The following is a 15,658-nucleotide window of genomic DNA, read 5'->3' as shown; positions in this document are numbered from 1 at the left end:
AGGGCTGGTCTTTCTGCGCTGGCAGAGAAGCCTTGCAGATGCTGTTCCTCGTGTTGGGCCCCCTGCTCTGCAAAGTGCCGAGTCCGACCATATTCCCTCTCCCATCTTCTCAGTACAGAAGAGTGCAAGTGCCCTTGCTCTGCGGTGCTTCTGTGGGACAGCTGTGCCAACACCGACGTGGCCGGGACAGAGTACGTTACGGGTGGCAGAGCATCCCCAGGGGTTTGCTGAAGGAGTAGGGGGTGAAGCTAATGGAGCAGCAGCAAGCTCCATGAACGCTCTGCAGACTGTCAAGCAGCTGTGTCAGGGGATTTACAATGCCAGTTTCTTACCGCGGTTTTATTTCTGCTCTGTGACACAGAATGACTGCTTACAAGGTAAATCGATTTGAAAAGGTTTTCAACTTTACTTCAGGAAAGCTAATAACTCGAAAAGGAATAAAGTGAGTATATTTTTGTTTCAATGTTTAGAGTAGTGATTACTGAGCTAGCAGACCTGAGCAGTGAAAACTGGAAGTGGAATTTCTAATTAAATAGTATGGGAAAGCTGAACTTGGCGTCTGTTTTTTTTTGTAAACTTTGTATCTAGCTTGTGGTATGTTAAATATCAAGCACTTTGTACAAACCTGTAGTTCGATATGGAGTGGAAGCTGTGCTTTGGGCTAGGTGAATTGTAACAATTTCCTTTTAAATGGAAAAGTACTGTGGAGTTAGCATCAAATTCTCTGGTTTGCATTTTTACTTCCGTGCAGCTGGTAATGACCCATGGCTATAAACGTAACAGAAGAATAGGATTCAGTAAAGAAACACAAACCAAGCCCCTCTGTGCTTACGAGTAAAGAGTTTCATTAATTTTAATAACTTATTCAGTCTGCAGACGCAACTGTTGTTTGAGGAATTTGGGAACCCAGCAGCTGCTTGTCCACAGCTTTTCCACAGGGTGGGGTAACAAGGCACGAGCTGGTTGTGGCCGAGAGCAGAGCTGGTTGCAGCGCCAGTTCTTGTGGCCGTGTGGCTGTGGTGGCAGCTGGCTGCCGTGGGCCCTTTCCTCGCGCCCCGATGCCACGCAGGAGCCCGGGGAGGAGAAGCAGCAGTGGCTTTGTGGGAGGGCATTTGTCTGTAAACCTCAGCACAGGGAGGGAAGACCTGCTGCCGCTCTGCATTTGGCGCGAATGCCGTTGGGTTGTGATCACTCACGCAAAGGTAAAATTCAAAACCTACAGTTTTACACTGGTTCCCTTAATGAAGGAACCATTAAAAATATTCCCAACGGGTCTAGAAATGGTGTGACTTTGTAAGGAAGATCTGTCAGCTTCATGAATTCCCAGTATAATGCTGTTGTTTATCATGCAGGTGTCGTGTCCTAGATACGTATTTCAGCTGTTTTAAAAAATAGTTACGAAGGAATATCTCCAAGTCCCCTTTGATAAAACAGCACAGCAGAATTCTTGCATGCGGGTGCAGATTGTATGTCCAGTATCATATTCATTAACTGAGACGAGCTGCATTATTAATGGAATGTTCCTGGATAAACTACTTTATAACAAATCTACAGTATAAAAGCACCTTAATTTGATAAAAGAGAATTAAATTTTTATTTTACTTTGATCAGTATCTCTTAAGTGGAGGCATTCAGCTCATTAATGTCTGTAAAACCTACTGAATAGAACTGGGAACATTTCTCTGGAGTCCTGAGTAAGTGACTAAACAGGTGTGAATCTCATGGCAGAAGTTCAAAGTTGATTTGAAATCTACAGGGAAGTCTTTTTTCCGTTACAAATAAAATCCTGTTTTCTGTGGGAGGGACCACAAAGTATGAAACTGAGTTTGTTCAGGGTAGTGCAGTGCTGTTTGGCTTTTCAGTTGTTCTGAAGAAATCCCTTGTCTGACATTCTGTCTCTGAGGTCTAGAATGCGGGTGGGGAGAGAAGCAGGTTCGCTCAGAATTCAGCTTAGGGGGCTTCTAATATTCCACTAGAATACCACTTATTATCCATTATAATACAAAAAAAAAAATCTGGAAGCGTAAGCGTGAAGCATAGCGCACAGTACACTGTGCAACCTGATGAACAACTGGTTGTAAAGCAGCCCACCAGACAGAGACACGGCTACAGTATGGATGCTTGGGAGAGGATTTACAGCGCGTGATTTCGGAGGCTGCTACCTTCTGCTGTTCTGTTGAGCCGCGTCCAGCTTTGGAACGCTTGATTTTATAAACTAAAGTTTATCCCACACATGTGCATGAATGGCAAAGGCTTGCTTCTCCTCCCCACTCCCCGGTGTTTTCCAGCTTTGTGGTAGTGAACAGCGTCGCCATGGAGGGCGATGGCTGTGCCGTCTGCCGTACCTCGGAGGCAAAGCTCGCGGCGCTTTCTCACAAACTGAATTGCTCCCAGCAGGTAAGAGTTTATTAAAGACCTGATTATAGCCAGCAAGATCAGCAGCTGCAGTGGGAATACTGATACTGCAGCAACAGTCTGGGTATAACCAAGACTCTCCTGGAAAAAAACCTGCTTCCAATTCATATTGCAACTTGTTAGCAAATCTTTCTTCTCCTCATTTGCCTCTTACCATTTTTACTAAACTGTGTTGCTCTGTGTTAATGGTGTCAGCTTCCTTGTCAGTGCTGCTAACAAACAGAGGGTGCTGTTTCCTCTGTTCCAGGGAATGGCAGGAGGAGTTCTGTAACCCTCCCTTTGGATTAAGATACGTAATAATCCCTGCATTTATACTTATACGTATTGTTCTGTTTCCTATCCTTCACACTAGCTTATTCTTTTTATTTTCTGATTCTACTGGAGTCCTGTCTTGACAGCCTAGTAATGTTTTAATTGTAGTATTTTTTCATCAGCTCCAGTTGCTTTTGTATTTCATTCCTCTCCCCTTTTCCACAGGCCCACTGGAGGCACGGTAGGCAGCGTGATTGACTGGGCTGGCAGTCAGTCAGGAAACCAGCTCCCGTGGAAACACGGCTGGACTCTGACTGCTTTCTCGCTCGGGCTGCCCTGCATCTCTTTTGCCTGGTTTGTGCAGTGAGATTCTGCTCGTTTCTGCATTCAGGAGGAGTGCAACCATATTTACAGCAGAGACAGAAGGGGGAATTAAAGCATTTTCCCCTTCTATCCATAGTAGAGGCTCTTAAATTTTATACAGTGGACAGTATTTAAATACTGTACTCTGAGCTGATACTGCTTTTTTTCACCCCCACCCCCCCCCCCCCGCTATTGTTTAATTCCCTCCCCCACTCCTACGGGACACACAGGTGAAGACACTGTGTATGGATTGATTGTATTCACAGAAACCGCATCATTCCAGCCAAGGATGCAGTGATGTGGAAAAGCTTCCAGCTTCAGTCCCCATCCTTTTACAGGTGCGTTAGAGGGGGGTGAGGGAACACAGTGACACGTTTTTAGTGGTTTTATTCCTGTCCCAGGCAGGCTGCACTGTTGACAACTGATCCTTGCTCTGAATTTCTCGCAGCATTACCCTCTCTATCGGAAAAGTGATGCTGAATGCAGTGGAGAAGATTCTGCTCCACCAGAAGAGAAGAACGTCCTGTTTAAAGAAAAGTACGATGTGCTGTCTCAGGAAGCATCCCAGAAGGTTTGACTTATCGGGAACTTGAGTATCGGCGGGTGTGTGGGAGGGGGACAGGGCTGTAGATATATGTATAGACTAAAAAATTTTGGAAAGACGAACAGGCCACAGCTGCTCCTGCTTTAATGAGGCCTTCGGGTGGCTGCTTGCTAGAGCTGCTCCCCTGAGGATCACCGCCATCATGGCCTTGGTTCTGCTGGGTTTCCCAGGTACGGGCCGGAAGTCCTGGCGCTCTTAGGTCTGCTGCAGTGTTGTGACCTCCAGCTTTGCACCTTGCACTTCATGTACCGTGTAGATTATTGACAAACCTTGCAGAAAGCCACCTTCTGCACTTAGAGAGCACTGCTTTTGCTGAATTAGTAACTACAAGAGAATGTAAAGTCAAAGCATCTAACGGTCAGTATTTGTTCCTTCTGCATACGTGTCTTCACTCAGGATTGGCAGTGCCAGATTCTCCTTTGGACAAGAAAACAGCATTGCTTTACTAAACCCAAGCTTTTTCTATTGTGACGTCAACAGCATGCTATTGCGTTTTTGTGATCTGTATGGCCAAAACCCCCCAGAACGCCTGGTATTTGGGATGAGGGCTAAATGGGGATGATTAATATCGCTGTATCAACACACGGCTTACTGGAAAACAGAAGTTTACACAAAACACTTTGTAAGAATATTAGAATTGCCGTAATTTCATTCTGTCAGAATCAAAAAAAGGGTGTTAAGCTTCATTTCTTTTTAGTTATGACTTAGTTTTTGTGCTTTACCATTTTGTGTTCTAGCTGATATGGTGGTTTCAGCCCCGTCTGATTCTCAGTGGGCACACGCACAGTGCTTGTGAAGTGCTGCACGCGGGGAAAATCCCAGAAGTCAGCGTCCCGTCATTCAGTTGGAGGAATAGAAACAATCCTAGTTTCATCATGGTAAGTTTTAATTTTTTTTATTTTTGTCAGATAACTTTCATAAATAAATCAACATGGCAGTCAGCTATATTTGAAAACTGATTCTACCTGTAAAAACAAAAAATAAAAAAATTGCCTACCCGCCCAACCCACTCAGTACACTGCATCCACATTACGAAGTACATCTGTGGGAGCCACATGCTCTGTGGGGTACAAAGCAATGCTGTCAGAGAGCTGACTGGTATCTGGGGACAAGCATCTAACGTTTCCTTATAAAGAAGAGGGTGCATTGTAAACTATTGACTTGTAAAAATAATCAGGATTGTGCACGGAACGGTAGAAAGCCTAGTTTGGCTTGGTTGGTTTACCAACTATGAAAAACGAGACCGCATCCACCTCAAGCTCTCGTGCGCGGTGATGGTGGCTTTCGAACGTGCGCGTTCACCGCTTCACGCAGCGGGGACGTTTGTCGCGTGCCAGCAGTCCGCCTCCTCATCTCCACATCTCGTACAGCGCGTCGGTTACGCTCTCACAGGCAGTTCCAGTGCTCTGTACATCCTCAGAGGTAAATCAGCGAGTCCCCCGGTTCAGAAATAAAGCAGAACTCCTGGAAGCGTGGAGTAAGAAGCAGAACCTACAATCTGTTTACAGAGTAGTCTGTGACTTGGGGGGGGAAATCTTTCACGTATTTTTCTACTGCTGAGTTTAGGCTGCTTTTAATACACAGATAACCCCGAACTTTTAAATTCTTTTTATGCAACTGTTAGTATTTCTCGTTGAAAGTAGTTCTGTTTATTCCATATTCCTGAGAGTAGCTGCCTTCAAACTACACGCGCTCTCTGCACACGCCAGACAGCGTATCTTCACTGCAAAGCAAGAGGTTGGCTAATTAAAGTTGCATCGCCTTCACTACTGTTTTAACTCAGCCTTGGCCTGCTGTAAACTTTAATTTGAGCTGCAAAGTCAAGCCACAACCCAATGAAGCTCTTTGTTGTTGAAGTTTGTGTTCGTAATTTGCATTAGCCAACGTGTTTTTGCAGCATGTACTGGGTAGGGGGAGGAAGGGGCACAGTCACAAGACCTGACTTGAGCCTGGGAAGGCTCCTTCCGGGTGGATTTACAGCAGCTAGAGCCAGGCTTCTCTCGAAGGCAGATCAGATGAGGAGCCCAGCGCTGTTTACGCTAGATGGAATGCAGGGAAGATTGGCCTCAAGGCTAATGTTGGCCTGGCAAAAATTCCAGTTAGTGCCCAGCACCGTGGGGCGCGGACTCTTCAGGCCCCTGGAGAAGGCACTGGTGCTAGGAAACCGGCCCCAACCCTTGCCACCCAGCACAGAACTTGGAGACTGGAGAGCTGGCAGTCGCGGTGATTCAGACCCCACCGTGACAGCAACGTGACACTCGTCGTTTCTTTTCCAGGGCAGCATAACACCGACTGACTTCTCCCTCCAAAAATGCTTCCTTCCGCAGGAGAGCAGAGTCTTTGCTATGTACTGTGCAGCAGGTGCTCTGCTTGTAATCCTCATACTAGCTCACTTTCAGCTTCTCACTCCACCATTTTATTTTGCTCAGCGTTTAATCAGTAAGCATAAAGCAGTATGAAGAGCCAGACATCTGCAGTCAGTCACTGAAATACCAAAGCTGAGAACAGTCAAACATCAGACTATATTCATGCCAGCAAACGACCTAATTTGATTGCTAGTCTGAAGGCAGGTTGCATTTACACATACCATAGAAGTCCTATACAGCTGATATGACTACTACAGGATAAATAACTGAAATGAACGTTTCATGCTGTACAAAAATACTGTATTCTACAATCAAATGAGTCCTTTTCCTGCTGTAATTTTTGTATCAAATATGTATATTAAAAGTGTAACTGTACATTATGTAAAGCCTGTAGCCTCATCCCTTCTCTGCACTGGTGTCTTACCCTGGTGGAGGCTCAGCCCTGCAAACTGGAACCGTTTCTCTGTTTTATTGCTGCATGGCCCCTCTAGTGTCGTCCTTCTGTTCGTTAGGGTCAGGCAAAAACTAGATACAGCGGCAGCGACCGATGCGGACTCCCGTAACCTTTTCAGGATGTCATATGTACGGGACTGGGGTTTGGGACAAGAAATGTTCCAGTTCCTGACACGTTAAATTGTTAGCTGACTACGCTTTGCAGTTATCGTCTACCAGACAACAACGGGAAGAAGCTCGTGGATCCAGTTTGCTGATACACATTCGAAACCTGCTTTAAAAAAAAAAGTAGGGTGACACCTCAAACTGCTGTTTTTAAAAAGATGTGCTATGATGAGCTTAAAAAAAAAAAAAAAAAAAAAGAGGGCCCTATTGCCTCCCAGAGATCTGCGTGGTGAGGGGCCCTCCGGTCGCCAGTCTTCTGCAAGAAGGAAGGTGAAATACAGCTGCAGTAACATTGTCCTAGGCTTTGGCTCTCGGCCTGCAACAGACAGGGTGGGCAGGAAGGTGCCTTATTTCAGATTGCTAACCGGTTGCGGAGTCACGTTGGGAACTGCGCTCGCTCTGCCCTGGGGAGGCGGGGGGGGGCCACGCTGGATGGCAGCGCGGGGAACGTCACGTCGCTGCGCACGAGGGAAGCCATGACCAACCTACTGCTCGTCCCCCCCGCCCCAGACAAACCCGAGGGACTATTTCACACCAGGGCCAGATCTCCTGCCGCTGTTCCTGCAGAGGCTGGGAGCTCGGGCCTGAGCTCCTGGGCTGGGGGCTGCTCTAAAGAAAAGACGCTCTTTTGTTATTTGCTCTGTGACTTTCTTTGGCATGGGAAGGGGGCAATCTTTGCCTTGGGGAACGTTGGTTGTTATCAGCTTATTCCACCCAGCCTTTCACTTTCTGGGAAACAGCTGATGCCTAAATTGAACGTACAGGTATCAAAGCATACGCATTTCTGGGAAGAGGAAAGGGTCATATTATAGTATCTAAAATGGGATCGTTTCTCATCAAATAGAAACAAGTTCTCAATTTGGCTGTAGACTGATTTTAAAAAGTTGCCTGATGGGGGGGGTCGTTGACTAATATTGATGTTTATAGTAAAAAGTTAATCAAACCTGCTGATTTCTATTCCAATGTGGGGAATGTGTTAGCTCTTAATCTCTCCCTAAATTTAAAATGAAGTGGGGGGAATGGTCCAAAGTGTGGTAAAACACTCTAGAAAGTAATGTAGTCTAACACTTCTCTAGGTTTCTGTTATTGCAACTGTAATTTTAGACATTTGTACAGGTTATCTTGGACACAGGAAAAGTATATAGTCACAGACATAAAACACCTATGTATAAAATATAAAGCAGTGTTATAGTTACTAAAAAGGACATGCCTTATTGCTACAGCAATTCTTGCTTTTTATATATTGTACTGTACCACAACTTGTTTTGAGAATGTCATTTGCATAAATTATTCAAGTTTGAGAAATATTCACACATTTTGATTCTACAATATTTAAAATAAAACCATTTTCTAATGTGTCTCTTTATTAAAAGAGAAATAAAAATGTCATCTTGTAATTCTCTTAGGCCAGACACAAGGGTTTATACACCTTTTTTTTTTTTCTTCTTTCTCGCTATTTACTTGCACAATGAAAGCCGCTGTTGGTACAAAGATTGAAGAGCTCTATATAATGGTGCTTTACACATTCACAATCGGTCTGTGCAATTGTGACGTTCTATGAATGACCAAAGAATTACCAAACATGTTTTTCTAAATAGGAAAAAAAAAAAAAAAAAAAAAAAAATCCTTGGTTCCCATTGAAACAACACCAGGTTGCAATTTGGACACTCGAATGAATTCCAATGTTTTAAAGCTGAGACTTCAAAAGAGAAAGGCATGTTTGCTGCAACATCCGGTGACTGTAATACCTTACTTGGAAAGGTAAGTGGTTAATTTGCATAATTTATAATTTTTATACTAAAGAGCATTTTTATATAAACCAGAAAAAAACCCCTAAACTCTACAGATAAAGTTCTTACCTCCAGTCACTGCTGCAGGTAAGGTTGACATCAAGCTGTACAGCGCAATCAAAAACATACTTACATCTTAGCTCATTTTACAGGTACAGCCATAATCAAGGCACAAAGATCTTCTACAAGTATTTTTCTTCAATAAAGTTGTACAAAATAATATTACATTTTACAGTCTGTACAATATAATAAACCAGCAGTAAAACAAAAAAATATATATAGGGAGAGGACTGTTGTCCAAGAATGATCTGAACGAAAAGGATCATTTGTGGACAGCACAAACAACATAAGTGAGGGTGGTAAATTTTCTGCCTAGATGCAACAGGCTGAAAAGTAGCTGTAATTCAAATGCCTGAGGTGCGCAGAGACACTTTGCTCCAAAACCCCAGAGAAATTGCTTTGTCTTCACTGTTCCTCTCGTTATCTACTCTACTTCCCGTGCCAGTAACGGCTTAAAAGAGGAGGTCACTGTATCAGTTGACCTGCAACTCAGAAATGCTAAAAACTGTGACAGAGTAATAAATATTGTGGTGCTGCTACATTGTGTGTCTACTTCCTCAACAGTATTTAATAACCTGATACAAAGTGCATTAATCTTTTCTTTTCACCCATCAAGTACTCTTCGATGTCGTGTTAAAAAGGAAACCCACACAGAGGGAGCAGTATGACTTTAGTGTCATCCAGCTGACATACCAGTTTGAACTGACATTAACCCGCTGGAAAAAATTTAGCAGGTCGCCTTCAGTTAAAAAAACAGAACCTAAGGGAACAGAGGTAGCCGAAGGGCTTAGTGGAATGACGAAGAAGTGGCATGTCAAAATGAAGCACAAAAAATCGTCCCAAAAAGCATGAAGGAAAAACCAACCCGAACTCGCTTCAAATCAGCTTTAAGGTTAAATAATTAAAGTAAACAAAGTGAAGAGACTGACATTTCGATAGTATATTCCTCCACCCTGTGTGGGGTAGTATCAAGAGAAAGAGTAAGGAGCAAAGAATTTAAAACCACAGGTTCCATGGTGAGCCCCCTCACAAGAGTTCGTACTGGCGGAGATGCATCCTCTGAATGATGTCTCGACAGTCGTTGAACACTCTGCGGATGTTTTCTGTGTCCACTGCACACGTAAAGTGGGGGTAGCAGTAATGCCGGCCGTCTCCGCTTGCCGTACTTATCCTCTGTGGAGAGAGGGAGGGAAACAAGGGTCAGGTGCCCCGCCACGAGAAGTTTCACGTCTCGGAGGCCTGTAGACCTACGGAGTACCAAGAAACCTGGCAAATTCTGTACCCGGATCATTACAGTTAATAAATACGAAGAAGGCGGGTCTGTGGTGTAGTCCAACACGAGTCACAAATTGGAAACAAAGATAAAAAAGTTAGGGGTAATACTGTGGGGCCAGCGTATTACTGTATGCCCATACGCTATCCTCAGTCACACCAGCTGTCACCATTTGGATGCCGCTGCGCGGCTAACCCGCTGACAGCACTGCGGTGTGCCACGCAGCCGTCCCGGGAATTACTGTCTCTTCTTTTCTGGTGCCATCATGTGGCAAATTTCTGAACTCTTGTTTTAAGCCAGCAACACAAACCTGAGAACCTCCCAGCTGGGAAGGCCGTCGGGGCAGAGAAGGGCACCCTCCCGCCGCTGCCTGGTGAAGCGGCAGGCCCCCGAAGGCACCTTTACCGAGGGCGCCCGTTAAGCTGGCTGAAGGCTCGGTGTCACTGCTGAGACCAGAAGGTGGTGGAGCCGTCACCAGCACGGCCGGGTTCCCACAGAATAATAAAACACGCACAAACCCAGTACACATCAGGCCACGCAGAACTACATTCTCGCAACACTGCCACACAACTTTTTAGGTTGCTAACTCAAGCTCCAGCATCATTTCACCCCCACTTAGCTTGTTAAAATTCCCCAGAATCTTAAAAAATATTTAAAAAAAACCCCATAATTTTGTTCTATACCACTATAGGACTGATAAATATAAATCCATTCTAGATCTATATCTTGAAGAATATATACAGAATCTCAGGAAAGCAGAAGGTCAATTCTTGGCACAGTAGTTTTTATAAATATTTTCCGAATTTTATTACAAATTGTAATGGCTAAGCAACAAAAGACTGTTTTCGCTGTCTCTCTCTAGCTACACTATACATTTTTAATACAGTGATTTATTTTACATGTGAGATTGACCTTTTGAATACCTACAGCTACAGATATGCAAAACTACAGACATTTAGAAGCCATGATTTACATAATTATATCAACGAGAAATTGCAGATTTTTGCAGGTAACTTAGGTAACATTAGATATTCAACACTAATTAAATTGGGAGCTTCCAAACGTATACTAAAAATCATTGTCTTCTTACTAAGCTACACTCAATGCCTAGTCCAAGGCTTATGCTCATGAAATATATTAATAACATATTCAGTTGATTGATAGGTGAGTTGTTCAGACCATATTTGAAGCATGAAGTACACTAAACAATAATGAAAAGAGAAGGAAAAAAAAAGTTTTACACATTACTGCAATGGTGGCAAGATGCTGACAACTCAATTAAAACACAGATTGTATCTGTCTACCTGCAAGATCTCCCCGAAGGGTCTGGGGAGATCTTTGCTGTCTTGCAATGTCTGGGGGAAGTGAGACCCTCAGAAAGCCAAGGGTGGAAAGGACAGCGGTGTGCATGGACATTCAAGATGATACGAATTGTAAAAAAGTAAAAAAAAGGCAGCAGTGTCCCTATTTTTGACACAATAGCCGCTTTACGGTTTTTTCCCCTGCAGATCTGTTCTCGATGACAGTGACGTAACGCTGCCGCCACTCAGATGCAGCAAGAAGAGACCAGTTACTAAACATTTCTTTTTTTAATTGGACTTAAAAAAATTCTTGTCCCCTAAAAGACGGCCCAGCCTGCCTTCCAGCTACTGCCGCCCTTGTTCCTTCTTTCTTTGCTGGCCTGCCTCGGAGGAGTTGGGCCCTGGCCTGCTGCAGGACTCTGTGGCTCTTTCACGCTGCACTGTGTGTGACCTGCGTCCATACGTGCAGCCTCCAGCTGCTACGGCCGCGCTCGCCCTCGCCCCTCGCAGGGCGCTCCCTTCGAGCAGCGCAGCCTCACGGTGCGGCCAGCGCGCGCCGATGTCTCCGTACGGTCTGCACGCAGCAGCTGCCTACCGTCAGGGTGCGAGAGGGGATCAGGCTCCCGCTCCGATGCGCTCTTCCAAGGACTAAACGTCACCCGCTGGCAGCGAGGGACAACGTGCGAACACTGTGCGTGCCACCGGGCCGCCGGCAGCAGGGAGCACACCACCCTGCCAACCCGGGGGTCAAGTCTTTTTCTTGTGTTTCGGTAAAACAAGCGTTCTCTCACTGAGCGTTTGCTTATTGTGCACCATTTCCACGGCTGCCTATGGTGGTATGCTGCCCACAACGCTCTGGTGACACCTGGTAACATATAAAGCACATCAAAGGATGCATGTTCCAAAATGTTAGGTCCCCTGACAGCTCTGTACCTCTCTCATTTTACGATAAACGCAGTATTTTCACCCCTACTTAAAACTAATATTGAATAGTAGTGTGTTACTTCGCACCAGTTCAAAGGGGGGGGGGAAAATACCCCCTGGGACAGCAACGAAAGAATGTTTACTTTGCTCTAATGCAAGCGTGAGTATTTAATCCCAGCATGCCTGTGCCACAGGGGTCAGGACGACAGCTTCCAGCGAGGAGCCGAACACACGACTCGAGGGAGCCCGGTCTGCGCATTTGAACAGCAGCTCCTTCACCTCCCAGGTTCAGGTTCTTCAAAACCCAGCAGGAACCGGAGGGGCCATGCCACTGTTTTACCAGGGGTTTCCTACCCACTAGGGATGTATCAACCCAAAACACCCGCAGCTGGAGAGCCCTGGGTACAAACCACCACGACGGGGCTGGGGAGAAGCCGAAACAAGGAGTGCGCGAGCACGCTGCCTCCGTGAAGAGCTGGGAAGGAGAAAGGACGTGCCTGAGCCGAAGGAAGGTGGCTTCTCCGCAAGATGCCTCCTGCCAGCCCTCGCCCGCCGCTCCCCCGTTAGAAGCCAGCGGTGCCGAGCAGCCAGGCCTGCTGCCCCAGCCCCCAAGGCCCCGCACCAACTCCGAGATCAGGAGCCGGCGTATTTTGCCTTCCTAACGCTCATACCCTACTGCGTAGCAGTAGCTCTCCCTGGTGCGGCCTCCACCGCTCGGGGCACACGCAGGCTGCTCAGAGGGTTTGCGGGGCAGCAATGCCTGCGTTCCAAACAGCCCACGAGTTTACAGCAGCTGCTCAGGTGCCTGCACCCCTCTGTTTCCCCACACCGAGAAGTCAGGCACGACGCCAGGACAGAGACGGACCAGCACTGGTTATGGAGGAGACGCTCTCTGCCGGGCCTGCGGTGGCTGCCGGGAGAGCGGGAAAAGCTGTTCCGGCCCCGCTTCGGCCCCAGGCCCGAGCCCCGGGGACTGCCTGGGTTTTCACGTGGTTGCAACGCCTGCGCCCCCTCCCCTCCCTACCTGTTTCCTAGGTGGCCTCTTCCCAGAACGCCGTGAGTCACGGCAGGTGAGGACCTCGCCCTTCACGTGTTGGGTTTTTTTTAAATAATGAAAATAGATAAAGGTGGGGAGTTTCACCCCAGCTTCCCCGTAACTGGGTTCTCTTGGACCCTCCTTCCAGGCTGGATACCGTCACCTGCTTCACAGCATTTCAGCATTGCCACAAGAGAGATCTGGCTTGAAATGGTTTTCTTTCCGGTAACTCTTATGTTAACACAGCCACAGTCTGACATTTTCCATGGAATCCAGAAGGTTAAGGTGGTGAACAGAAATCCCCAAAGTGTGAACGCAGTTAATTGCTTCTTTCTTTCTTGTTGCATCAACAGCTGTAAACCCTAACGATACTTGTAAACGCATAATGACTTTAAAGTTCTTAACTCTAATGAGTTTGTTCTATCCAACACTCCCATACAGTTTCTACCAGTAGGGAAAGATGGATGAGCTTTGGTTCTGATCTCCACTACTGCTTCACACTGCAGGAACAACTCGACATGAGCGAAGCTGTAGGTGATACTGGATTAAGCCCTCTGTTCCTGACAGCAGCGCTGGGCTGCAATCGTGTGCCTGATAACCGCTCGTATCTGCGAAATGTAGACAACACCTCTTAACCTCCAGCTTTGGAGGAAACCTTAATTGCGGGAACAACTGTGACCAGAGAAGGAAACTTTCTTACGATTCCTCAGTAGGGCCACGACACCAGTCTTACGGTGAGGCAAACCTCCTAACCGGCACAGCAGAAATCTGATTTAAGGACAAAATCTGCCTTTGTGTTCACTCCCTCTTGCCAGCTGACCACTGCCAAAGCCCTTGGAGGAATGCAGGGTAAAGCAAAAAAAAAAAAAAAGGCCTATTTGCTTTAACATGGACTGGACCGATACACAAAATAAACACTCAAGGCAACAGCCAGCAGCATCTTACAGGTGAAGACAAGCCCAGAAAACCCCACCATGTGGCAATGGAAACAGTGCTCGGCGTTGTCTCTCCGCGCAGAGAGCGAGGGCTGCCGGCGCCCACCCCGACTCCGGCACTGAGCAGGCAGGCACACGACCGTTTTCAGTGCTACCTCCCTTGCTGTGTGACACTTTGCAGGGCAGCCGACTTAATACAAAACGGGCATAAAAATGTGCAAGCCCTGCGGAAGGTTCTGCAAGATGGGCAGCTGGAAATAATTAGGGAATTGCCAGACGTTCTCTTTTGCTTCTAGCTTTCTGCAAAAACCCATCAGTTTTCCCTAAACAAACGACGCCATCTGCCAGTATTTCCTATGACAGAATCACACATAAGATCAAAATTACTCACTAAAAATTCATCCCGGATGAAGAACTTGGCTCTTGTGACTTTGGGGTCTTCTCCGGCATCTGGTGTTGCTGTTCAATTAAAAATAAGTGACATCAGAAACATGAAAAGCAAACAATCACCTACTTTTCATAACAAAGGATTTAATAAGGAAGAAGTAGTCCTTCAATACAGAAATTAAAATGTTAAATATCCACAGGAGATTCCTGATAGGAAATTCTAAAATGGAAGGGTACTGCAGAATTTGACTATGCATTTAACGTACTTTAGGAACCTGAAAATTGCTGAAATCTTTGCAACAGTGTCAGTGATCATATCACACAGAGGCTTACTCACATCCACAAGTTTGTTCATACAGACACAACCCAAGCGGGAGCTGGGGTCTAACTTCTGTCAGAAAATACGACTAGAAAAAGTAGGCGAGCTGTTCAGTTTCTGCAGCAGAACAGCATCCCCTGAATAAAGCACCCGCAGGCAGGAATTTGGGTTTAAAAATGGTTAGTTCAAGATTACACTTGAAAAAAATGATAGCATCAAAAGATCTTTTGTTTTATTTCCAGGCCCCAAGTCCGCAGAATCCTTAGAATCCTTACATATACTGCCCATCGTGGGGCCTTACATTAAATTCTTGTTGAGTGGGAGACTCAATGGTCAGCACTCACTGTTTGTCAGGAGATGAAGTCATCTCTATCTAGGCCATGTAACAACTATATTTACTGTATGCGTAAAAAACAGTGCAGTGAAGAGATAACCTATTCATTACCCTGCAGTGTGATTTCTCCTCATGTCAGATACCTGATCGTATGCTTATAAACATACTACAGTAAAGGGCAGAATTTATCAGAACACGGAAACATGTTTTTTAGAGGTTTACAGGGTAAACACAGGGTAAACCAGCATAATCAGCAGCATCTTAGAGTTCAGTGCTGCTGTCCTTAAATAATGTCAGCTACAATGAAAGAATAAACGAACAACTGCAGATTAGAGAGCTGTCTCACGTGTGAATATTCTGGATCACTCTGGATATCCGCTGTGAAATCCCGCTGAGAAACATCTACTTTATTCTGACAACTGGCTTACCATAAAAAAATGTCGAAAATTTACCCAAACTCTGTATATATGTGATGTCTGTTTGGGAGATGGAAAATTGGGTGACAGCATTATAAAACTGGTGCCAGGTTAACTCAGATTTTAGGACAGTTTATTTCTCCTCTCCACCTGAAACTCAGTGTGGCACTCCTGAAATTCCAGACCTGAATGAAAGCTGAAAATAGCTTATCATCGCCATCTTCACTTCTACAACCAAGGCTGTTGTTGATGATCAATGGAGAAC

At 45.7% G+C, this 15,658-nt stretch overlaps 2 protein-coding genes across 8 annotated transcripts in view; one reads left to right on the top strand and one right to left on the bottom strand.

The window, feature by feature from the left end:
• The window catches only part of MPPE1 (metallophosphoesterase 1), a 32,318-nt gene extending 24,378 nt beyond the window's left edge, over positions 1–7,940 (top strand). For 5 of the 6 annotated variants that reach the window (XM_075416486.1, XM_075416487.1, XM_075416489.1 and 2 more), the window contains 6 exons: positions 362–442; positions 2,289–2,397; positions 3,297–3,368; positions 3,479–3,601; positions 4,372–4,512; positions 5,911–7,940. In XM_075416486.1, the coding sequence (XP_075272601.1) occupies positions 362–442; positions 2,289–2,397; positions 3,297–3,368; positions 3,479–3,601; positions 4,372–4,512; positions 5,911–6,093 (709 nt within the window). In that variant the 3' untranslated portion in view covers positions 6,094–7,940. Of the gene's footprint in view, positions 1–361; positions 443–2,288; positions 2,398–3,296; positions 3,369–3,478; positions 3,602–4,371; positions 4,513–5,026 lie in introns of all 6 variants that reach the window. The other variant, XM_075416491.1, reaches the window with a different exon arrangement.
• A 431-nt stretch (positions 7,941–8,371) lies between these two features.
• Positions 8,372–15,658, bottom strand: part of GNAL (G protein subunit alpha L) — a 195,769-nt gene continuing 188,482 nt past the window's right edge. For both annotated transcript variants that reach the window (XM_075416484.1, XM_075416485.1), the window contains exons 11-12: positions 14,329–14,396; positions 8,372–9,641 (exon numbers count right to left, since the gene is read on the bottom strand). In XM_075416484.1, coding sequence (XP_075272599.1) covers positions 9,495–9,641; positions 14,329–14,396 — 215 coding nt within the window. In that variant the 3' untranslated portion in view covers positions 8,372–9,494. The remainder of the gene's footprint in view (positions 9,642–14,328; positions 14,397–15,658) is intronic.

Source organism: Opisthocomus hoazin, chromosome 3 (genome assembly GCF_030867145.1).
Source record: "Opisthocomus hoazin isolate bOpiHoa1 chromosome 3, bOpiHoa1.hap1, whole genome shotgun sequence".
Classification (NCBI taxonomy): Eukaryota; Metazoa; Chordata; class Aves; order Opisthocomiformes; family Opisthocomidae; genus Opisthocomus; species Opisthocomus hoazin.
This window is presented reverse-complemented; position numbering and strand designations above follow the sequence as displayed.